General features: G+C 37.8%; 2 protein-coding genes across 2 annotated transcripts in view; both read left to right on the top strand.

Annotated features, from left to right (window-relative positions):
- Positions 1–26308, top strand: part of cox19 (cytochrome c oxidase assembly factor COX19) — a 184971-nt gene that overhangs the window by 113558 nt on the left and 45105 nt on the right. The gene's annotated exons all lie outside the window — the stretch shown is intronic.
- On the top strand, positions 19595–23876 carry LOC311306660 (E3 SUMO-protein ligase ZBED1-like). The gene is made up of 2 exons (XM_084435182.1): positions 19595–20786; positions 20941–23876. The coding sequence occupies exons 1-2, from the start codon at positions 19696–19698 to the stop codon at positions 21605–21607; spliced, it is 1758 nt and encodes a 585-aa protein (XP_084291308.1). The 5' UTR covers positions 19595–19695; the 3' UTR covers positions 21608–23876.

Consider the following 26308-nt stretch of genomic DNA (forward strand, 5'->3'; position numbering starts at 1 on the left):
TGAACGGATAATAAATATCTCAAACGGTTTTGCTATGGCGAGGGATTAAAGTAATGTCAAAAAAGTAAACACTAAAAGGCTCATATATTCTAAAAATGTAATTATACACCATTTATTACTACATAAAAGTATACAAATATCAGAACTTAACTCATTTTATTCTTTTTTTTCAATTTAAGAATGAAGTTTAAGTTTAAAAACTGCCAGAATGGTTGTTTAGTCTAAACAATAAATAAATAAAGTCAAACATAGTGCTATACTGCCCTCTTGTGTTCAAAATCAGGTAGGCCTATTATATCTATATAAAAATATACTAGGTATGTGACGGTGAGAATATTTTACCACCGGTTAACTGACGTGTGACACTGCTGGGGGCTTTTTAATCGCTAACTTAAAAACGAAAGTAAAATATGTTCGTCCGCACGGACATTGATAATGGTGCGGAGCAGAGCGAGCGTTTTCAATAAATTCCTATGGAAGGAGGAATGACCTAAGAAACGTTGACTCTGTTCTGCTCGTTCCTCGCTGAGGACGCACACCATTATGAATGCCTGTGCAGCCGTGAGCATTTTAGTTTCATTTTCGGGGCGGATTGCTTGAATGTATTTAAAAAAAGCACAATGTTGTGTTTTATTGCTACTGTACAAAAATATAAGTTAACACTTTGCAGTTTGAATGATGTTCTGAACAAAATGACAGAGTATGTTTTTATGTGTCCACTGTTCAATCGCGCCCTCGTTTTAGTGATTCCCAAGTTATTTTTTCATTTAAGTTTTTTTCATTGTTCTAATCAGGTCAGGCAAGTAAAATGATCTGTCTTATCCCTTACATTTTTATATAATTATATAAATATATATACACTACTGTTCAAAAATTTGGCGTCAGTAAGATTTTTAAGCTAAGTTTCTTCTGCTCACCAAGGCTGCATTTATTTGATTAAAAATACAAACAAAAACAGTAATATTGTAAAATAGTATTCCAATTTAAAACAGCTGCTTTCTATTTTAATATATTTTAAACTGTTATTTATTCCTGTGATCAAAGCTGAGTTTTCAGCATCATTATTCCAGTCGTCACTGTCACATGATCCTTCAGAAATTATTCTAATATGATGATTGATGCTCAAGAAACATTCATTATTATTTTAAATGTCGAAAACAGTTATGTACAGTCTTTGATGAATAGAAAGTTCAAAAGAACAGCATTTATCTGAAATCTAAAGCTTTTGTAACATTAAACACTACCGTTCAGAAGTTTGGGGTCAGTAATAATTTTAATTTTATTTTTTGGGGAAAGAAATAAATAAATCAATACTTTTATTCATCGAGAATGAGTTAAACTGATAAAAAGTTACAGTACAGACATTTATAATGTTAAAAAAAATTATATTTGAAATAAATGCTGTTCTTTTGAACTTTACATTCATCAACGCATTTTGAAAAAAAATCTGTACACAACTGTTTTCAACATTGAAAATAATAATTAATATTTATTGACCATCAATCATCATATTAGAATGGTTTCTGAAGGATCATGTGACACTGAAGACGGGAGTAATGATGCTGAAAACTCAGCTTTGATCACATAAATTAATTACAGTGTAAAATATTTTAAAATAGAAAACAGCTGTTTTAAATTGGAATAATATTTCACAATATTACTGTTTTTGTTTGTATTTTTAATCAAATAAATGCAGCCTTGGTGAGCAGAAGAGACTTCTCCTAAAAACATTAAAAATCTTCCTTACCCCAAACTTTTGAACGGTATATATATATATATATATATGTTTGTATAATATATATATATATATATATATATATATATATATATATATATATATATATATATATATATATATATATATATATATATATATATATATATATATATATATATATAAATATAGCTGCGAGCAGCGATGGAGGGCCAAAGCCGGCGGTACCGCCACCCCGGTGCCTTTAGGTAACTAAAGGCACCGGGGTTGCGGTGCCACCGGCTTGGGCCCGTAATCGCTGCTCGCAGCTATATTTATTATTATTATTATTATTCTTCTCCGCATTTAATTGCATTTTTGAGGGCCTAAACATGCTCGAAAACTCACAAAACTTTGCACACGCGTCAGAACTGGCGAAAATTTACATCTGATATAGGTTTCAGAATTGGACGGGGCAAAATGGCTCGATAGCGCCACCTATAAAAGTTCAACGGAGTGCGCCTCCCGCAACGTTCCACGTACGTGCACGAAATTCGGTACATACATGTAATGACCTAATACCTACAAAAAAGTCTCTTGGAGCATAGCCCTAAACACAACAGGAAGTCAGCCATTTTGAACTTCCTCTCAGATTTTTGTGCAGTTTTTGCCATTTTCAGGCCTCGTACTTTAACGAACTCCTCCTACAGTTTTAATCTGATCATCTTCAAATTTGGTGAGTGTAATCTTAAGGCCTTTGCGACGTTAAATTGCGAAGATCTTGAGTTTTCGTCGAAGGGCGGGTCCTCGGCGGCCTGACAAATTTCGATGTTTCGCCATGAAACAGGAAGTTGCTGTAACTCAGGCATGGAATGTCCAATCTGCCCCAAACTTCACACGTTTGATAAGAGTTCTGTCCTGAACACATGACCATGCTCATATTCAGTTATAGTCATAGCGCCACCTGCTGGCAACAGGAAGTGACATGTTTAACACTGTTATGGACTCCTAATAACATATAAAAAAGTGCCAGCAAGTGTTAAACATGCTAACAACATACTAGAAGCATGCTAAAACATGCTAGCAAACTCTTAGCTAAGTGCTAAAGCATGCTATTATTGCAATTAAATAGGAATTTGCTGTAACTCAGGCATGGAATGTCCAATCTGCCCCAAACTTCACACTTTTGATAAGCGTTCTGTCCTGAACACATCTACATGAGAATATTCAGTTATAGAAATAGCGCCACCTACTGGTAACAGGAAGTGTCATGTTTAACACGTTGATGCCATTCTAGCAACATGTTAAAAATGCCATTGACTTCTAAACATGCTAGAAACATGTTAAAACATGCTAGCAATACTTAGCTAAGTGCTAAAGCATGCTAATTCAATGAAACAGGATGTTGTTGTTACGCAAGAAGGCAATGTCCATTCTGCACCAAACTTCACACTTTTAATAAACGTTCTGTCCTGAACACATGACCATGCTCATATTCAGTTACAGTCATAGTGCCACCTGCTGGCAACAGGAAGTGACATGTTAAACACTGTTGTGGACATATAAAAACATATAAAAAAAGTGCCATCAAGTGTTAAACATGCTAACAACATACTAGAACCATGTTAAAACATGCTAGCAAACACTTAGCTAAGTGCTAAAGCATGCTATTGCTGCAATTAAATAGGAATTTGCTGTAACACAGGCATGGAATGTCCAATCTGCCCCAAACTTCACACGTTTGATAAGAGTCATGGCCTGAACACATCTACATGAGAATATTCAGTTATAGTAATAGCGCCACCTGCTGTCAACAGGAAGTGACATGTTTAACACTGTTGTGGTCTCCTAATAACATATAAAAAAGAGCCAGCAAGTGCTAAACAGGTTAGCAACATACTAGAAACATGCTAGCAAACACTCAGCTAAGTGCTAAAGCATGCTATTACTGCAATTAAATATGAATTTGCTGTAACTCAGGCATGGAATGTCCAATCTGCCCCAAACTTCACACGTTTGATAAGAATCATGGCCTGAACACACGTCTATGCTCAAATTCAGTTATAGTAATAGCGCCACCTACTGGCAACAGGAAGTGACATGTTTAACACGTTGATGCCGTTCTAGCAACATGTTAAAAATGCCATTGAGTTCTAAACATGCTAGAAACATATTAAAACATGCTAGCAATACTTAGCTAAGTGTTAAAGCATGCTAATTCAATGAAACAGGACTTTGTTGTTACTCAAGAAGGCAATGTACAATCTACCCCAAACTTCACACGTTTGATAAGAGTTATCTCTTGAACACATGTCCATGCTCATATTTAGTTATAGTCATAGCGCCACCTGCTGGCAACAGGAAGTGACGTTTAACACTGTTCTTGACTCCTAATAACATATAAAAAAATGCCAGTAGGTGCTAAACATCCTACCAACATACTAGAGACATGTTAAAACATACTAGCAAACACTTAGCTAAGTGCTAAAGAATGATATTACTGCAATTAAATATGAATTTGCTGTAACTCAGGCATGGAATGTCCAATCTGCGTCAAACTTCACACTTTTGATAAGCGTTCTGTCCTGAACACATGACCATGCTTATATTCAGTTACAGTCATAGCGCCACCTGCTGGCAACAGGAAGTGACATGTTAACACTGTTATGGACTCCTAATAACATATAAAAAAGTGCCAGCAAGTGTTAAACATGCTAACAACATACTAGAAACATGCTAGCAAACTCTTAGCTAAGTGCTAAAGCATGCTATTATTGCAATTAAATAGGAATTTGCTGTAACTCAGGCATGGAATGTCCAATCTGCCCCAAACTTCACACTTTTGATAAGAGTCATGGCCTGAACACATCTGCATGAGAATGTTCAGTTCTAGTAATAGCGCCACCTACTGGCAACAGGAAGTGACATGTTTAACACGTTGATGCCGTTCTAGCAACATGTTAAAAATGCCATTGAGTTCTAAACATGCTAGAAACATGTTAAAACATGCTAACAATGCTTAGCTAAGTGCTAAAGAATGCTAATTCAATGAAACATGACTTTGTTGTTACTCAAGAAGGCAATGTCCAATTTGCACCAAACTTCACACGTTTGATAAGAGTTCTGTCCTGAACACACATCCATGCTCATATTCAGTTATAGTCATAACGCCACCTACTGGCAACAGAAACTGACATGGTTAACACAGTAATGCAGTACTAACCACATAATTATTGTGTACTGAGCATGCTAGAAACAGACTAAACATGCTAGCAACACTTAGCTGAGTCATGAAGCATGCTATTATCACCATTATACAAAACATTTTGTAACTGACTTTGACATACTCTTACTATATATACCTCCTTAAATGTACATTTCCCAACCATGCTCTGTCTTCCTAAAACCACCGAGTGTTGATGGCACGGGTGCGAGGGCCCTTTCATCGCTGCTTGCAGCTTTAATTATTATTAGGGCCCAAGCCCTGAAAGGGCGAAGGCCCTATTGTTTCCGGTAGGATTATTTATTAGGGCCCAAGCCCTGAAGGGGCGAAGGCCCTATTGTTTTCGTTAGGATTATTATTAGGGCCCAAGCCCTGAAGGGGCGAAGGCCCTATTGTTTTCGTTAGGATTATTATTAGGGCCCAAGCCCTGAAAGGGCGCAGAGCCCTATTGTTTTCGTTAGGATTATTATTATTATTATTAGGGCCCAAGCCCTGAAGGGGCGAAGGCCCTATTGTTTTCGTTAGGATTATTATTATTATTATTGTTGTTCTTCAAGGGTTCGGGGGCTTTTGGGGCCTTTAACGTGCTCAAAAACTCATGAAACTTTGCACGCAGGTCAGAACCCGCGGCCATTAGGGCCGGGCTGAAGCTGGTACCCGGGCGTGGCAGGGGGGCTCAACAGCGCCCCCTAGAACACAATCTTAAATCTTGGACACATACAAGAACGTATTAGTATGAAACTCGGTACACATATAGATCTCATCGGGCCGAACAACTTTCGCACTCTAAGTTATTAGCTCTGCCCAACAGGAAGTCAGCTATTATGGGTTGTTTGAAAAACGCATGCTGTGGAATTTAATGTACTCCTCCTAGGGAATTGATCCGATCCACACCAAACTCGGTCAGCATGAAGTCAAGACATTGAGGATGCTAAATTGCGGACGGATTTTTGATATCTCGAACGGTTTGGCCGTGGCGATGAAACGAATTTATAGCGAGAAAAGATAAACAGGAAGTGTGCTATAACTTCTGCATACATTAACTGATCTTGATAAAACTTCAGCAGTGTGTTCGTGGTCAGAGGCCGATCACATTGATGTGACTATTGTGAGTCAAAGTTATAGCGCCACCAACTGGCAGCAGGAAGTGTGTCACTTTCAAAATGCTTTGAAATCACCCTCTTATTTTTACCCGATTTGCTTCAAACTTTATGTGTATAATGTAGACACACGGCAGATGTAGACCTGTGAAAGGTTTATTGATATCTTAAATACTGTTGCCGTGGCAACGCATCAAACTTTAATATTCTTTTCAGATGCTTTTGAAACTCTTAACATACTTGAAATTGGATGAAACTCGACAGACACATCACATTTATTAGCCGGTAGACATGTGCAAAGTTTCAGAAACGGGCGTGGTGAGGGGCTCAGTAGCGCCACCTTTAGTCATAAATGGGGCGGTTAGTTTTATCAACAGCAACAAAACTTGGTATGTGTATTGTTCTCATCAAGACGGACAACTTTCTAATTGACATTAACCATCTCCGACCAACAGGAAGAGAGATATTTTGGTTTGAATGTGGATTTTCTGAAGAATTTTCTCTCCCTCTCTCTGTGTCTCTGTGTGTGTGAGGGGAGGGGGGGATTTGACTCTTGCTTTTATATTGTTAATCAAGGTTTCAGGGGCTTTTGGGGTCCTTAACGTGCTCAAAAACTCTTGAAACTTTGCACACAGGTCAAAACCCACGGCCATCAGGGCCGGGCTGAAGCTGGTACCCGGGCGTGGCTGGGGGGCTCAACAGCGCCCCCTTGAACGGGGTTCTAAAACTTGATCCATATATCAAACACGCTCGCATGAATTAATATGAAACTCGGTACACATATAGATCTCATCGGGCCGAACAACTTTACCCCGGTCAAGTTTTACGCCAGCCCAACAGGAAGTCGGCTATTATGGGTTGTTTGGAAAACGCTTGCTGTGGAATGTGAAATACTCCTCCTAGAAAATTCACCGTGTCCCCTTCAAACTCGGTGTGCATGTAGTCAAGACTTTGAGGATGCTAAATTGCGGACGGATTTTTGATATCTCGAACGGTTTGGCTGTGGCGAGGAATCGAATTTATGGCGAGAAAAGAGAAACACGGAAGTGGAATAACTTCTGCATACATTAACTGATCTTGATGAAACTTCAGCAGTGTGTTCGTGGTAAGAGGCCGATCAGATGGATGTAGCTATTGTGAGTCAAAGTTATAGCGCCACCAACTGGCAGCAGGAAGTGTGTCACTTTCAACATGCTTTAGACAAAAGTGGGGGGGTTAGTTTTAACTACAGTAAAGAAAAAATAGTTTTTATATTGTTCTCATCAAGCCGGACAACTTTCTAGTTTACATTCAATAGCTCTGGCCATCAGGAAGTCAGATATTTTGGTCTGAATGTGATTTTTTTTGCAAAATCAGCCTCTGAATTTTTAGCCACTCCTCTTAAACTATTTATTTTATTCGTACCAAACTTTTTCAACATGATGAAACTACATTAAATATGCTAAGTTGTGAATGGATAATAAATATCTCAAACGGTTTTGCTATGGCGAGGGATTAATGTCCAAAAAGGAAACACTAAAAATCTTCTAAAAATGTAATTATATACCATTTATTTCTATATAAAAGTATACAAATATCACAACTAAACCCATTTTATTCTGTTTTTGCAATTCAAGAAGAATGAAAAAGTTAAAAACAGGCTATTTAGTGCTATTTGGTTCAACAAAAAAGCAAACATAGGGCTATACTGCCCTCTTGTGTCCAAAAGGACATCAAAATAGTATATAAAACTTTTTACCAGGTAGGCCAATATTGTATTTAAATATACATTTATTAGGTATGTGTCTGAGGATATTTTCCCACCGGTTAAGCGACGTGTGACACGAGTGGGTGCTTTTAAATCGCTAATATAAAAGTGAAAGTAAAAAAACGGACGTCCGCACGGACATTGATAATGGTGCACGTTGGAAAGAATGATACTTTTAAACATAACACTAAACCGCCATTAGGTGTCGCCAGGCGACCATCTTAATGAGCGAGTCATTGATTCATTCGTTCAAATGATTCGTTCCAATGACTGAGTCATTCATGATTGAGACAGATGTTTATGGATTGACCATTGAATCTTTGAGTCAAGTGATTCGTTTCAAAATGCTGAATCATTCAGTAATGAGAAAACAAGTTGCTGTGATCTTTGTTTAACTATTTTTGCTGCTGAAACAGAACAAAAACAGTCAATATTGCATCTAAAATGTAAGTGACTTAACTGTAACTGTTTATTAACCTGTTGTATGAAATCAATGTCACAGTTTCAATCGTGATTGTATTCAGGAAATAGTTGCCTACTCGTCAAGTGAGGTTGCTTAACTCTATCATATGTTATAAAATATATAAAAACTCCATATTTGTCATTTTTATAGTCAGTATGTTGTTAACTGGGTTGCTTTTTTGTGTGCTGCGCTCATTTGTTTACAATTCTCCTGGAAAAGCAGCATGAGCCTCAGCAGTGCAACCCTGTTACCATTGATCAGTAATACATTTATTATTAACTGATGATTGCAACTTAAAATGAATGTAATGAAATTAGAATAATCTCTCGTTTTAGTGATTCCCAAGTTATTTTTTTGTTATTGACGTTCTAATCAGGCTATACTCTGGTCGGGCAAGTAAAATTCTCTTTCAGGCAGGCCTATTGTATTTATATATAAATATATTAGGGATGTGACTGTGATAACATTTTCCCACCGGTTAATCGACGTGTGACACCACTGAGCGCTTTTAAATCGCTAACTATAGTATACTATATACTAGTAAAATACAGACGTCCGCACAGACATTGATAATGGTGCGGAGTAGAGCGAGCATTTTCAATTTATTCCTATGGATGTAGGAATTAACTAAAACATTTTATTTATGTTTTTGTGTCCACTGTTCAACCGCAACCGCGTCACACACACACACACATTCCAGAATTGCAATCTTGACATCACAGCCTGTTCATTATAGCCCTAATACAATATAATAATAAAAATAGTCAACCTAACATAAACGAATTACACTGCTCTGTTTAAATAGTCAGTAGTACAATCTGTACCATTCACAGTAAGCAGAGCTCCACTGTGATGTTTCCAAGAACATTTTTGCGCGTGTGAAGAGGATGATTTTTTCCATCGATATTGGAACACGAGTGAAGTACAAAGCCTATAATAAAGAATAGTTTAGCATCCAAATACATCGCAAATATTGAAACATTTTGATTCTAATGAGAGGGTTACGTGAGACCAACACTGCTTACTTTCGTTTTTATTTTTACATTAAATTTAAAGGATTTGTTGTGGAATATTTTGGGTGTATCATAAAATCAGAATAAGGTAAGACAAGTAAAATTTTCTGTCTTATATTTATATATATATATATATATATATAAGTATATATATATATATATATGTGTGTGTGTGTGTGTGTATATATATATATATATATATAGCTGCGAGCAGCGATGGAGGGCCAAAGCCGGTGGCACCGCCATCCCCGGTGCCTTTAGGTAACTAAAGGCACCGGGGTGGCGGTGCCACCGGCTTGGGCCCGCAATCGCTGCTCGCAGCTATATTTATTATTATTATTATTATTATTATTGTTGTTCAAGGGTTCGGGGGCTTTTGGGGCCTTTAACGTGCTCAAAAACTCATGAAACTTTGCACACAGGTCAGAACCTGCGGCCATTAGGGCCAGGCTGAAGCTGGTACCCGGGCGTGGCAGGGGGGCTCGACAGCGCCCCCTGGAATGGGATCCGAACACTTGTCCATAAATCAGACACACTTGCATGTAATAATATGAAACTCGGTACACATATGGATCTCATCGGGCCGAACAACTTTCGTGCTCTAAGTTTTACGCCAGCCCAACAGGAAGTCGGCTATTATGGGTTGTTTGGAAACGCATGCTGTGGAATTTAATGTACTCCTCCTAGGGAATTCATCCAATCGGCTCCAAACTCGGTCAGCATGAAGTCAAGACATTGAGGATGAAAAATTGCCAGGGGATTTTTGATATCTCGAACGGTTTGGCCGTGGCGAGGAAACGAATTTATGGCGAATAATGGAAATAGGAAGTGTGTTATAACTTCTGCATACATAAACTGATCTTGATGAAACTTCAACAGTGTGTTCGTTGTCAGAGGCCGATCACATGGATGTGATTATTGTGAGTCAAAGTTATAGCGCCACCAACTGGCAGCAGGAAGTGTGTCCCTTTCAAAATGCTTTGAAATCACCCTCTTATTTTTACCCGATTTGCTTCAAACTTTATGTGTATAATGTAAACACACGGCAGATGTAGACCTGTGAAAGGATTTTTGATATCTTTAATACTGTTGCCGTGGCAACGCTTCAAACTTTAATATTCTTTTTTGATGCTTTTGAGACTCTTAACATACTTGAAATTGGATGAAACTCGACAGACACATCACATTTATTAGCCAGTAGACATGTGCAAAGTTTCAGAAACGGGCGTGGTGAGGGGCTCAATAGCGCCACCTTTAGTCATAAGTGGGGGGGTTAGTTTTATCAACAGCAACAAAACTTGGTATGTGTATTGTTCTCATCAAGACGGACAACTTTCTAATTGACATTAACTACCTCCAACCAACAGGAAGAGAGATATTTTGGTTTGAATGTGGATTTTCTGAAGAATTTTCTCTCCCTCTCTCTGTGTCTCTGTGTGTGAGAGGGGAGGGGGGAATTTGACTATTGCTTTTATATTGTTAATCAAGGTTTCAGGGGCTTTTGGGGTCCTTAACGTGCTCAAAAACTCTTGAAACTTTGCACACAAGTCAGAACCCCCTGCCATCAGGGACAGGCTGAAGCTGGTACCTGGGCGTGGCTGGGGGGCTCAACAGCGCCCCCTTGAACGGGGTCCCAAAACTTGGTCCATAGATCAAACACGCTTGCATGAATTAATATGAAACTCGGTACACATATAGATCTCATCGGGCCGAACAACTTTCCCCGGTCAAGTTTTACGCCAGCCCAACAGGAAGTCGGCAATTATTGGTTGTTTGGAAAACGCTTCCTGTGGAATGCGAAGTACTCCTCCTAGAAAATTCACCGTGTCCCCTCCAAACTCGGTGTGCATGTAGTCAAGACTTTGAGGATGCTAAATTGCGGACGGATTTTTGATATCTCGAACGGTTTGGCCGTGGCGAGGAATCGAATTTATGGCGAGAAAAGAGAAACACGAAGTGGAATAACTTCTGCATACATTAACTGATCTTGATGAAACTTCAGCAGTGTGTTCGTGGTAAGAGGCCGGTCAGATGGATGTAACTATTGTGATTCAAAGTTATAGCGCCACCAACTGGCAGCAGGAAGTGTATCACTTTCAACATGCTTTTGACAAAAGTGGGGGGGTTAGTTTTAAATACGTTAAAAAAAACTCAGTTCATATATTGATCTCATCGACCCGGATAACTTTCTAATTTAAAGTCATTAGCTCTGACCATCAGGAAGTCAGATATTTTGGTCTGAATGTGGATTTTTTTGCAAAATCAGCCTCTGAATTTTTAGCCACCTTTATCTAAGTGGTTATTTTATTCCCACCAAACTTTTTCAACATGATAAAAATATATTAATGATGCTAAATTGTGAACGGATAATAAATATCTCAAACGGTCTTGCTATGGCGAGGGATTAAAGTAATGTCAAAAAAGGAACCACTAAAAGGCTCATATATTCTAAAAATGTAATTATACACCATTTATTACTATATAAAAGTATACAAATATCAGAACTTAACTCATTTTATACTTTTTTTTTCAATTTAAGAATGAAGTTTAAGTTTAAAAACTGCCAGAATGGTTGTTTAGTCTAAACAATAAATAAATAAAGTCAAACATAGTGCTATACTGCCCTCTTGTGTTCAAAATCAGGTAGGCCTATTATATCTATATAAAAATATACTAGGTATGTGACGGTGAGAATATTTTACCACCGGTTAACTGACGTGTGACACTGCTGGGGGCTTTTTAATCGCTAACTTAAAAACGAAAGTAAAATATGTTCGTCCGCACGGACATTGATAATGGTGCGGAGCAGAGCGAGCGTTTTCAATAAATTCCTATGGAAGGAGGAATGACCTAAGAAACGTTGACTCTGTTCTGCTCGTTCCTCGCTGAGGACGCGCACCATTATGAATGCCTGTGCAGCCGTGAGCATTTTAGTTTCATTTTCGGGACGGATTGCTTGAATGTATTTAAAAAAAGCACAATGTTGTGTTTTATTGCTACTGTACAAAAATATAAGTTAACACTTTGCAGTTTGAATGATGTTCTGAACAAAATGACAGAGTATGTTTTTATGTGTCCACTGTTCAATCGCGCCCTCGTTTTAGTGATTCCCAAGTTATTTTTTCATTTAAGTTTTTTTCATTGTTCTAATCAGGTCAGGCAAGTAAAATTATCTGTGTCTTATCCCTTACATTTTTATATAATTATATAAATATATAATACACTACTGTTCAAAAATTTGGCGTCAGTAAGATTTTTAAGCTAAGTTTCTTCTGCTCACCAAGGCTGCATTTATTTGATCAAAAATACAAACAAAAACAGTAATATTGTAAAATAGTATTCCAATTTAAAACAGCTGCTTTCTATTTTAATATATTTTAAACTGTTATTTATTCCTGTGATCAAAGCTGAGTTTTCAGCATCATTATTCCAGTCGTCACTGTCACATGATCCTTCAGAAATTATTCTAATATGATGATTGATGCTCAAGAAACATTCATTATTATTTTAAATGTCGAAAACAGTTATGTACAGTCTTTGATGAATAGAAAGTTCAAAAGAACAGCATTTATCTGAAATCTAAAGCTTTTGTAACATTAAACACTACCGTTCAGAAGTTTGGGGTCAGTAATAATTTGAATTTTATTTTTGGGGGAAAGAAATAAAATAAATCAATACTTTTATTCATCGAGAATGAGTTAAACTTATAAAAAGTTACAGTACAGACATTTATAATGTTAAAAAAAATTATATTTGAAATAAATGCTGTTCTTTTGAACTTTACATTCATCAACGCATTTTGAAAAAAAATCTGTACACAACTGTTTTCAACATTGAAAATAATAATTCATATTTATTGACCATCAATCATCATATTAGAATGGTTTCTGAAGGATCATGTGACACTGAAGACGGGAGTAATGATGCTGAAAACTCAGCTTTGATCACATAAATTAATTACAGTGTAAAATATTTTAAAATAGAAAACAGCTGTTTTAAATTGGAATAATATTTCACAATATTACTGTTTTTGTTTGTATTTTTAATCAAATAAATGCAGCCTTGGTGAGCAGAAGAGACTTCTCCTAAAAAAATGTTTTTATATATATATATATATATATTTTTTTTTTTATATATATATATATATATATATATATATATGAAGAGTTCAGATGCAAAAGCCTCTAAATGCCATCTGAAATTTTCTTATAGAATGATCATTTTTATCAAGCTCGTATATTTAAATTCAATAATTTCACTTAAATGGCAATAAAGATTACCTATTAATTGTCATTTAAGTGAAATTACTGAACTTAAATACACAAGCTTGATAAAAATGATCATTCTATAAGAAAATTTCAAATGGCATTTAGAGGCTTTTGCATCTGAACTCTTCATATATATATATATATATATATATTTATATATATATATATATATATATATATATATATATATATATATATATATATATATATATATATATATATATATATATATATATATATATATATATAAATAAATATAGCTGCGAGCAGCGATGGAGGGCCAAAGCCGGCGGTACCGCCACCCCGGTGCCTTTAGGTAACTAAAGGCACCGGGGTTGCGGTGCCACCGGCTTGGGCCCGTAATCGCTGCTCGCAGCTATATTTATTATTATTATTGTTCTTCAAGGGTTCGGGGGCTTTTGGGGCCTTTAACGTGCTCAAAAACTCATGAAACTTTGCACGCAGGTCAGAACCCGCGGCCATTAGGGCCGGGCTGAAGCTGGTACCCGGGCGTGGCAGGGGGGCTCAACAGCGCCCCCTAGAACACAATCTTAAATCTTGGACACATACAAGAACGTATTAGTATGAAACTCGGTACACATATAGATCTCATCGGGCCGAACAATTTTCGCGCTCTAAGTTATTAGCTCTGCCCAACAGGAAGTCAGCTATTATGGGTTGTTTGAAAAACGCATGCTGTGGAATTTAATGTACTCCTCCTAGGGAATTGATCCGTTCCACACCAAACTCGGTCAGCATGAAGTCAAGATATTGAGGATGCTAAATTGCGGACGGATTTTTGATATCTCGAACGGTTTGGCCGTGGCGATGAAACTAATTTATAGCGAGAAAAGATAAACAGGAAGTGTGTTATAACTTCTGCATACATTAACTGATCTTGATGAAACTTTCGCAGTGTGTTCGTTGTAAGAGGCCGATCACATGGATGTGACTATTGTGAGTCAAAGTTATAGCGCCACCAACTGGCAGCAGGAAGTGTGTCACTTTCAAAATGCTTTGAAATCACCCTCTTATTTTTACCCGATTTGCTTCAAACTTTATGTGTATAATGTAGACACACGGCAGATGTAGACCTGTGAAAGGTTTATTGATATCTTAAATACTGTTGCCGTGGCAACGCATCAAACTTTAATATTCTTTTCAGATGCTTTTGAGACTCTTAACATACTTGAAATTGGATGAAACTCGACAGACACATCACATTTATTAGCCGGTAGACATGTGCAAAGTTTCAGAAACGGGCGTGGTGAGGGGCTCAGTAGCGCCACCTTTAGTCAAAAATGAGGGCTTAGTTTTAAGTAGAGTCACAAAAATCGTTATGTATATTGTTCTCATCAAGCCGGACAACTTTCTAATTTATAGTCATAAGCTGTGACCAACAGGAAGTGAGATATTTTGGTTTGAATGTGATTTTTTGTAGAATTCTCTCCCTTTCTCTCTCTGCCTCTGCGTCTCTGTGTGTGTGAGGGGTGGGGGGATTTGTCTCTTGAGTGAGATTTGTTTAAAATTCCTGTTTTTCAAGGTTTCAGGGGCTTTTGGGGCCTTTAACGTGCTCGAAAACTCTTGAAACTTTGCACACAGGTCAGAACCCGCGGCCATCAGGGCCGGGCTGAAGCTGGTACCCGGGCGTGGCAGGGGGGCTCAACAGCGCCCCCTGGAATGGGATCCGAACACTTGTCCATAAATCAAACACACTTGCATGTAATGATATGAAACTCGGTACACATATAGATCGCATCGGGCTGAACAACTTTCGTGCTCTAAGTTTTACGCCAGCCCAACAGGAAGTCGGCAATTATGGGTTGTTTGGAGAACGCTTGCTGTGGAATGCGAAGTACTCCTCCTAGAGAATTCATCCAATCCCCACCAAACTCGGTGTGCATGAAGTCAAGACATTGAGGATTCTAAATTGCGGACGGATTTTTGATATCTCGAACGGTTTGGCCGTGGCGAGGAAACGAATTTATGGCGAGAAAAGAGAAACACGAAGTGGTATAACTTCTGCATACATTAACGGATCTTGATGAAACTTCACCAGTGTGTTCGTGGTAAGAGGCCGATCAGATGGATGTAACTATTGTGAGTCAAAGTTATAGCGCCACCAACTGGCAGCAGGAAGTGTGTCACTTTCAAAATGCTTTTGACAAAAGTGGGGGGGTTAGTTTTACCCACAGTTTTAAAAATCAGTACGTACATTGGTCTCATCGAGCCGGACAACTTTCTAATATACAGTTATTAGCTTCGACCAATAGGAAGTCAGATATTTTGGTTTGAATGTGGATTTATTTGCAAATTCAGCCTCTGCTTTTTACCCACTCCTGCTAAGTGTTTTTTTTTTTATTCACACCAAACTTTTTTAACACGATGAAAATACATTAAACATGCTAAATTGTGAACGGATATTAAATATTTCAAACGGTTTTGACATGGCGAGGGATTAAAATAATGTCAAAAAAGGAATCAGAAAACATCTCATATATTCTTAAAATTTAATTATACACCATTTATTTTTATATAAAATTATACAAATATTAGAACTAAACCTATTTTATTCTGTTTTTGCAATTCAAAAAGTATGAAAAAGTTAAAAACAGGCTATTTAGTGCTATTTGTTTCAACAAAAAAGCAAACATAGGGCTATACTGCCCTCTTGTGTCCAAAAGGATATCAAAATAGTATATAAAACGTTTTACTAGGTAGGCCTATTGTATTTAAATATAAATTTATTAGGTATATGACTGTGAGGATATTTTCCCATCGGTTAAGCGACGTGTGACACGAGCGGGTGCTTTTAAATCGCTAATATAAAAGTGAAAGTAAAAAAACGGACGTCCGCACGGACATTGATAATGGTGCACGTTGGAAAGAATGATACTTTTAAACATAACACTAAACCGCCATTAGGTGTCGCCAGGCGACCATCTTAATGAGCGAGTCATTGATTCATTCGTTCAAACGATTCATTCCAATGACTGAGTCATTCATGATTGAGACAGATGTTTATGGATTGACCATTGAATCTTTGAGTCAAGCAATTCGTTTCAAAATGCTGAATCATTCAGTAATGAGAAAACAAGTTGCTGTGATCTTTGTTTAACTATTTTTGCTGCTGAAACAGAACAAAAACAGTCAATATTGCATCTAAAATGTAAGTGACTTAATTGTAACTGTTTATTAACCTGTTGTATGAAATCAATGTCACAGTTTCAATCGTGATTGTATTCAGGAAATAGTTGCCTACTCGTCAAGTGAGGTTGCTTAACTCTATCATATGTTATAAAATATATAAAAACTCCATATTTGTAATTTTTATAGTCAGTATGTTGTTAACTGGGTTGCTTTTTTGTGTGCTGCGCTCATTTGTTTACAATTCTCCTGGAGAAGCAGCATGAGCCTCAGCAGTGCAACCTTGTTACCATTGATCAGTAATACATTTATTATTAACTGCTGATTGCAACTTAAAATGAATGTAATGAAATTAGAATAATCTCTCGTTTTAGTGATTCCCAAGTTATTTTTTTTGTTATTGACGTTCTAATCAGGCTATACTCTGGTCGGGCAAGTAAAATTCTCTTTCAGGTAGGCCTATTGTATTTATATATAAATATATTAGGGATGTGACTGTGATAAAATTTTCCCACCGGTTAATCGACGTGTGACACCGCTGAGCACTTTTAAATCGCTAACTATAGTATACTATATACTAGTAAAATACAGACGTCCGCACAGACATTGATAATGGTGCGGAGTAGAGCGAGCATTTTCAATTTATTCCTATGGATGTAGGAATTAACTAAAACATTTTATTTATGTTTTTGTGTCCACTTTTCAACCGCAACCGCGTCACACACACACACACATTCCAGAATTGCAATCTTGACATCGCAGCCTGTTCATTATAGCCCTAATACAATATAATAATAAAAATAGTCAACCTAACATAAACGAATTACACTGCTCTGTTTAAATAGTCAGTAGTACAATTTGTACCATTTACAGTAAGCAGAGCTCCACTGTGATGTTTCCAAGAACATTTTTGCGCGCGTGAAGAGGATGATTTTTTCCCTCGATATTGGAACACGAGTGAAGTACAAAGCCTATAATAAAGAATAGTTTAGCATCCAAATACATCGCAAATATTGAAACATTTTGATTCTAATGAGAGGGTTACGTGAGACCAACACTGCTTACTTTCGTTTTTATTTTTACATTAAATTTAAAGGATTTGTTGTGGAATATTTTGAGTGTATCATAAAATCAGAATAAGGTAAGACAAGTAATATTTTCTGTCTTATATATATATATATATATATATATATATATATATATATATACACGTGTGTATATATATATATATATATGTATATGTATATGTGTGTGTGTGTGTGTGTATACATAGATAGATAGATAGATAGATAGATAGATAGATAGATAGATAGATAGATAGATAGATAGATAGATAGATAGATAGATAGATAGATAGATAGATACCGTAAATCCTCTAATAGTGGCCTGTATTCCATTAGTGGCCGGGTCTCTAACATTGGCCGGTCTCGCTGTTGGCGGAGGTAAATAAAGGTCTCTAATAGTGGCCGGGGCTATTATTGGATACAACGTTTTTCTGGGCAGGCCACAACATTATGCTTGTGATAGTAACATGCAAATACCACAGGGGGGCAATGTTTGCTAATGAATCCAAGCCATAGCTATGGTAGCCTGGTTATGTCAATCACTTCGCTCTTGACTCGCACGTGAGAATTCAGTCACCGGTAGGCTAATGTTGTTTACCATGGCAGCTGCGGAGCCAAAGAGGATTTTTGGCGAAAATCTATTTTTTTAACCCCCTGGGATCGACAATCGCACTGGCGCGATAGGCTCGCTTTTTTTCTTAAGTGCAAACGAGTTTCAAAATACTCTGTTGACTTTGATCTCTTAATTACGGAGAGCGCGCGTTATTCAAACGCAAATAATCTAAGGCGATCCACGCAAACCTGAACACCCACAATCAGCTGGATAACACACATCTATCTAAGTAATAATAATCGTGGAAAATTTACCTCAGAAGTGCTTGGAAGTATTATTTCGAGGAGCAACGGATCCAGCTGAGAAATAGGTCAGTTCTATTTGCTTTGTTTTAATCGCAATAGTGTCTGTAAGTTACACGCAAAAAGACACGCGTTTCTAGTGTGTGAATGAATGAATGAAATCAATGAATGCACAGATGCGTGCTGTTGTGGAGCTAACGTTACTACTGCTGGAACAAATACTGTTTCAAAATGAGTCATTGCTTTTCACAAAAAATATTATTTATATTATATTTATTTGTTGTTAATGTTCTGTATGCATACCATAATGTTATATGGTAACTAACTGTACGTTTTCAATAAATTAACCTAGTATTTTATAGGTTAAAATAGACACAAAATCTCGTTTTTATTCATTCTACTGGTAGTCCGTTTTGCTCAAATACAAATAAAGGCCTGTCTCTAATTATGGCCTCCTTCCAATAAAGGCCTGGGCCGCGATGCGCTTGAGTAAAATAAAGGCCCGGGCCTTTATTAGAGGATGTACGGTAGATAGATAGATAGATAGATAGATAGATAGATAGATAGATAGATAGATAGATAGATAGATAGATAGATAGATAGATAGATAGATAGATAGATATAGATTGATAGATAGATATTTATATACATATATATATATATATATATATATATATATATATATATATATATATATATATATATATATATAGATAGATAGATAGATAGATAGATAGATATTTATATTTATATATATATATATATATATATATATATATATATATATATATATATATTAGGGCTGGGCAAGTTAACGCGTTATTATCGCGTTAACGCATTAATTAATTAACGCCGACAATTAGTTTATCGCGCATTAACGTACTTTTTATTAGTATTATTTTGAAAGTCCGTTGCTCACTGCGTCTGAATACACATACCATAGATAGACTATACAACCGAATACAACACAAACCATGGGTCATAGGAGGGGTGGGATGTTTCTCAGTAAGCTACTGGCTGCTTTGGATGGGTGTCATCACGCGTCTCAACCAATGAAAGCATTTGTTGTGAGCCTAAGAGAGCTGCAGCGCGAAACAGAAAATATCTGGTGCGGAAAGAAAAATGGAAAAAGGTACCGATCTCTTAAATGGACATTTTTATTTTAAACCTCTTCCACATGGTCGAGTTGATAGAACTAAAGCTATTTGTAACCACTGCAAAGCTGAATTTTCTTATCATCGGAGTACTTCGAGTCTGAAGTATCACTTAAATGCAATGCACACTGTTGATGCCAGCAAATCACACCCTCAAACAAACAGTGGAGGAAGGCTTCGGCAGACTACATTGGATGCAGCATGTGGGCGAACTATAGACAAACAAAAGAAAGACAAGCTAACAAATGCCATTGCGAAGTGGGTAGCTACAAACTGCAGGCCGATTAGTATTGTGGAAGATGTCGGTCTGAAGAATGTTATTAGGATCGCAGCGAATGACTGCACGTATGAGCCTCCCCCAAGACGCACCATCGCAAGAAGAATACACGAATTGTATGAAAAGGAGAGGACTATAAAGGCGACGGCGTTACAACGTGCACCAACTGTTGCCCTCACCGGAGACTACTGGACATCGCTGGGTAACCATAATTACCTCGGAGTTACAGTGCATTACATTGATGAACAATGGGAACTGCATTCACATGCTCTGACTGTAATGAAAACGCAAGAGAGACATTTTGCGGAAACGTGTGCTGAACATTTTATTCATGTTGCACAGCAGTGGGACGTTTCAAATAAAGTAAGCACACTTAGCACAGATAGTGCAAGAAATATGATCGCTGCTGCGAGACATCTGCCTTTTGAACACGTTCCCTGCGTCGCGCACAGTCTCCAGCGTTCTGTCACAGTATCTCTGCACAACAGCGCGTTTGACAATGTCCTGGCCAAATGCAGAAAGGTTGTGGGCCATTTCAAACACAGCCCAGCAAGTGCTGCAGAATTAGAACAAAAACAAATTGAACTTGGACAGAAGAAAGAGTCGCTTATACAAGACATTCCAACCAGATGGAATTCGACTCTGGACATGATAAAAAGTGTCCGCAGAAACGAACAGCCACTGAGGGATGTCCTCACCACACACAACACGAAGATCGCCATGCCAACAACAGCTGAAATGGACAAACTGCAAAGGTTGGAAATGCTACTGGAGCCCTGCAGGTATATTTTACGTCATTTCTCACTGTCTTGTCTGAGTGCATGTGAGAGAGAAATACTGTGTCTGTATGTGTGTGTAAGCATGAATATGAGGACATTTTTTTTGTGTATAAGTGAATGCAAAACATTTGAGTGAAATGGGTTTGACTTTTTGCAGGTATGTGACTGAACTTCTGGGAGGAGAAAAGTATGTTTCATGCTCTGTGGTTCTGCCTGCTTTTTGCCATCTCTCTCGGGTGATGGCGAGCTCAGATGATGACCCTGCCTATGTGGTCAAATTCAAGTCTACATTCAAAACAGACCTGGAGACACGCAAGGAAAATGCCAACATTGCATATCTGAAGATTGCAACCGCATTAGACCCGAGATTCAAGGACCTCAAGTGTATACCCAGAGCTGAGAGAGGTGAGGTGTGGGCCTCAGTCACTAACTTACTCAAGGAACAGAGGGTTGTTGCAGAGGAACCTGTGGAAGCAACAACATCAAAGCCACCAAAGAGAAAGTTTGCCCTATTGGCTGCTTCATCAGAGTCTGATTCTGAACCCGAGGAAGACTCAATTGAGAACTATGTGCGTCGATACAGAGAAGAGCCCACCATCAGTACAGAGGCCTGTCCATTACAGTGGTGGTCCAAACATGCAGGCTCACACAGCAGGCTGGCCTCCATTGCACAGAAGTACTTGGCCACACCTGCAACATCCGTACCCTGTGAAAGGTTGTTTTCTCTTGCTGGTCATATTGTACAGAAGAAGAGAGTTTCTTTATCATCTGAAAATGTGAATGACCTTGTGTGTCTTAGCAACTGGCTTGGTGCAGATGAGTAAGTAAATGTAAAGTTGGAAGAATGGATAAATGCAGTTAATTTTGTCCACTCAACCTGTATTACTGAATGTTTTTTTTGTTTTGTTTTTTGGACTGAGATTCTCCAAAGGAGATTTATGTTGTTGTTCGGAAGGGGCTAGTTATAATGTTATGATCAAGGTTCTGGAATTTATTTATTTTTTACAAACTAAACAAAACGTTAATGCCCTGGCAGTGGCAAATAGTTTTGGTTTTATATTTAATTTTAATTTGATTACATTAATGTTTAAGTTAAGATTTACAAGAAATATGTTAACTGCTACTAACTTTTAACTGCTGTAAAAAAAAAAAGATTTGCATGTGAATCTCTTTTGCGCGAGTGGGCGTGTTCAAATTAAAAGTAATTAGGAAGCGTTTGAGAAGCTGGACATCTTGTTGGTTTTATACAAATTACTTAAACAGAGAATATTTGTTTTCAGTTTGAAACCGATCATTTAAAAGTACACACTTAAATGTTTATAAAGGTATATGGCTCATAAATGTGTGACAAGTATTCGCTGAGTTTTGTTTCAGTTTATAGACGTGCTCAAGAAAAAAAAGTTAACCGCGACGGAGAGGCAGAACGCACACCCTGTTTATTTTCTTTATTTTTCAAAAGCACAATGTTTTGATTTGATTGTAAGTGGACACATACAAAAGTAGAAATATCACAGATTCTTTTTTTATATTTCTTTTTTCTGTATGACCATAAATGATGGAGAAATTTAAGTTTATAGTTCTACAATGTGAAGAAAATCCAGCAAAACGCGGGGGCGCGTTTGCCGACCTCAGAGGGTTAATCAATGCATGCTGATGAACAATGTATAATAATAATAATAATAATAATTAATCTGCATACCCTAGTTTTGCACTGATGTAAAAAGACTGACAGTGACACAATAAGACCTCATGTTAGCAAAATGTTTTAATCTTTTAACTCTTAAAAAAAAAAACTTAAAAAAAACATGTATGTTCTTTAATGTTTGATTATTATTTTACGGTCTTCACATAGGGATGGGAATTGATAAGATTTTATCAATAATAATGCCACTGACGATTCTGATTATCGATCCAATTCTTTATCGATTCTCTTATCGATTCTTGATAGCACTGTGTGGAAAAATGTAGTCATATGCTTCTTTTTTTTTAAAACAAGTGGTTTTCTTTATTTTGAAGTTTAAGCTTGAGTTAGCAAACTGTACTTTTTTATATAATTTATGTAATAAATATAACCTTATTGTAAAGTGTTACTGATTAGTTACACCGATTCAGACGTCACCTGAGCTACTGTTGGAAAGATTAGTTGTTTTAACCAAAAAAAAAAAAAAAATAGTTGTTTTAACCATTCATTAAAATGATTCGGTTCAAAGGAGTCATTAGTTCGCGAATTGGACGTGTTGTGCGCGTTGTGTGATTATGCCAGCAGTTAGGACACTGACATCCAAGATTTGTGTCAACATAAAAACATTTCATCACTGTATAGTTTTATTTCGTTTAATTCAAGTGTTGTTTAAGTCAGCTGAATGTCCAGAACGCTTTTCAGAGAAGATAAGGAAACTTATTTAGCAAAATTCACACCCAGCAGTAATTCAGAAAAAAAAGGTCTTTCGACCTTTTACCACCGTGTCGATTTATTTTTGATTAATATGTGCGTGCGAGGGAGAGAGAGCAACACAGCGCCTAGTTTGGAGACGGTGAAGTCGTTTACACAGAGAGTGCGCGCGCGCGACCGGCTCTCTCTCTCTCTCTCTGCTCGTTCTTTCAGTTAAACATACACCCTGTCACAAACGCAGCCGTTCATCTACATTACTCACCGATCAAATAAGACTTTGGCGGGACAAAAAATCATTTTGGTGGGCGCTAAAATGCAGGAAAATTCATGCGCGAGTTTCCATTAGACTCGCACGGTAGCCAGCCGTCTCATCAAATGGCGAGCTCAGCTCAGTTGACGCTGTGTGCTTCAAGATTCTGACGCAAGTCCTAAGATTCCAATTGGCCAAGAGAAAAAGTGCTAAGATTCCGATTGGCCCAGAGAAATGTCAATTATAAGAATTATCCAATAATGTTTCGCAATTCTAGCCTGCATGGCAGTTACTGTGAGAAACAATACCCCCCCCCCCCCCCCCCTCGAAAAAAAACTCTCCGGTTCTACGCGATTCACGTAAATGACCCAATTGACCAAGAAAACGGCGATTGTCGCCGAAAAGCGACAAGTTTGCAGGTATGGATTAATCGCGATTAAAAAATGTAATCGTTGCCCAGCACTAATATATATATATATATATAAATATATAAATAAATAAATATAGCTGCGAGCAGCGATGGAGGGCCCAAACCGGTGACACCGCCACCCCGGTGGCACCGCCACCCCGGTGGCTTTAGTGTAACTAAAGGCACCAGGGTGGCGGTGCCACCGGCTTGGGCCCGCAATCGCTGCTCGCAGCTATATTTATTATTATTATTATTATTTTGTCAACCTTTCGGGCTCTTTTGGGGCTCTTAACATGCTCGAAAACTCTTGAAATTTTGCACACACGTCAGAACCCGCGGCCATCAGGTCCGGACTGAAGCTGGTACCCGGGCGTGGCAGGGGGGCTCGACAGCGCCCCCTGGAACGGGATCCGAACACGTGTCCATAAATCAAACACGCTTGCATGTAATAATATGAAACTCGGTACACATATAGATCTCATCGGGCCGAACAACTTTCGTGCTCTAAGTTTTACGCCAGCCAAACAGGAAGTTGGCTATTTAGCGTTGTTTGGAAACGCATGCTGTGGAATTTAATGTACTCCTCCTAGGGAATTCATCGATTCGCCTCCAAACTCGGTGTGCATGAAGTCAAGACATTGAGGATGCTAAATTGCGGACGGATTGTTGATATCTCGAACGGTTTTGCCGTGGCGAGGAAACAAATTTATGGCGAAAAAATGAAACAGGAAGTGTGTTATAACTTCTGCATACATTAACTGATCTTGATGAAACTTCAGCAGTGTGTTCGTGGTAAGAGGCCGATCACATGGATGTGACTATTGTGAGTCAAAGTTATAGCGCCACCAACTGGCAGCAGGAATATGTCACTTTCAAAATGCTTTGAAATCAGTGTCTTATTTTTACCCGATTTGCTTCAAACTTTATGTGTACAATGTAGACACACGGCAGATGTAAACCTGTGAAAGGATTATTGATATCTTAGATACTGTTACCGTGGCAACGCATCAAACTTTAATATTCTTTTTTGATGCTTTTGAGACTCTTAACATACTTGAAATTGCATGAAACTCAACAGACACATCACATTTATTAGCCAGTAGACATGTGCAAAGTTTCAGAAACGGGCGTGGTGGAATGGCTCAGTAGCGCCACCTTTAGTCAAAAATGGGGGCTTAGTTTTTCCTAGAATCACAAAACTTGGTATGTGTATTGTTCTCATCAAGACGGACAACTTTCTAATTTACATGAACCATCTCCGACCAACAGGAAGAGAGATATTTTGGTTTGAATGTGGATTTTCTGAAGAATTTTCTCTCCCTCTCTCTGTGTCTGTGTGTGTGTGAGGGGAGGGGGGGATTTGACTCTTGCTTTTATATTGTTAATCAAGGTTTCAGGGGCTTTTGGGGTCCTTAACGTGCTCAAAAACTCTTGAAACTTTGCACACAGGTCAAAACCCACGGCCATCAGGGCCGGGCTGAAGCTGGTACCCGGGCGTGGCTGGGGGGCTCAACAGCGCCCCCTTGAACGGGGTTCTAAAACTTGATCCATATATCAAACACGCTCGCATGAATTAATATGAAACTCGGTACACATATAGATCTCATCGGGCCGAACAACTTTACCCCGGTCAAGTTTTACGCCAGCCCAACAGGAAGTCGGCTATTATGGGTTGTTTGGAAAACGCTTGCTGTGGAATGTGAAATACTCCTCCTAGAAAATTCACCGTGTCCCCTTCAAACTCGGTGTGCATGTAGTCAAGACTTTGAGGATGCTAAATTGCGGACGGATTTTTGATATCTCGAACGGTTTGGCTGTGGCGAGGAATCGAATTTATGGCGAGAAAAGAGAAACACGGAAGTGGAATAACTTCTGCATACATTAACTGATCTTGATGAAACTTCAGCAGTGTGTTCGTGGTAAGAGGCCGATCAGATGGATGTAGCTATTGTGAGTCAAAGTTATAGCGCCACCAACTGGCAGCAGGAAGTGTGTCACTTTCAACATGCTTTAGACAAAAGTGGGGGGGTTAGTTTTAACTACAGTAAAGAAAAAATAGTTTTTATATTGTTCTCATCAAGCCGGACAACTTTCTAATTTACATTCAATAGCTCTGGCCATCAGGAAGTCAGATATTTTGGTCTGAATGTGAATTTTTTTGCAAAATCAGCCTCTGAATTTTTAGCCACTCCTCTTAAACTATTTATTTTATTCGTACCAAACTTTTTCAACATGATGAAACTACATTATATATGCTAAGTTGTGAATGGATAATAAATATCTCAAACGGTTTTGCTATGGCGAGGGATTAATGTCCAAAAAGGAAACACTAAAAATCTTCTAAAAATGTAATTATATACCATTTATTTCTATATAAAAGTATACAAATATCACAACTAAACCCATTTTATTCTGTTTTTGCAATTCAAGAAGAATGAAAAAGTTAAAAACAGGCTATTTAGTGCTATTTGGTT

The sequence above is a fragment of the Rutilus rutilus genome (assembly GCF_951802725.1).
Source record: "Rutilus rutilus genome assembly, chromosome: 16".
Lineage (NCBI taxonomy): Eukaryota > Metazoa > Chordata > Actinopteri > Cypriniformes > Leuciscidae > Rutilus > Rutilus rutilus.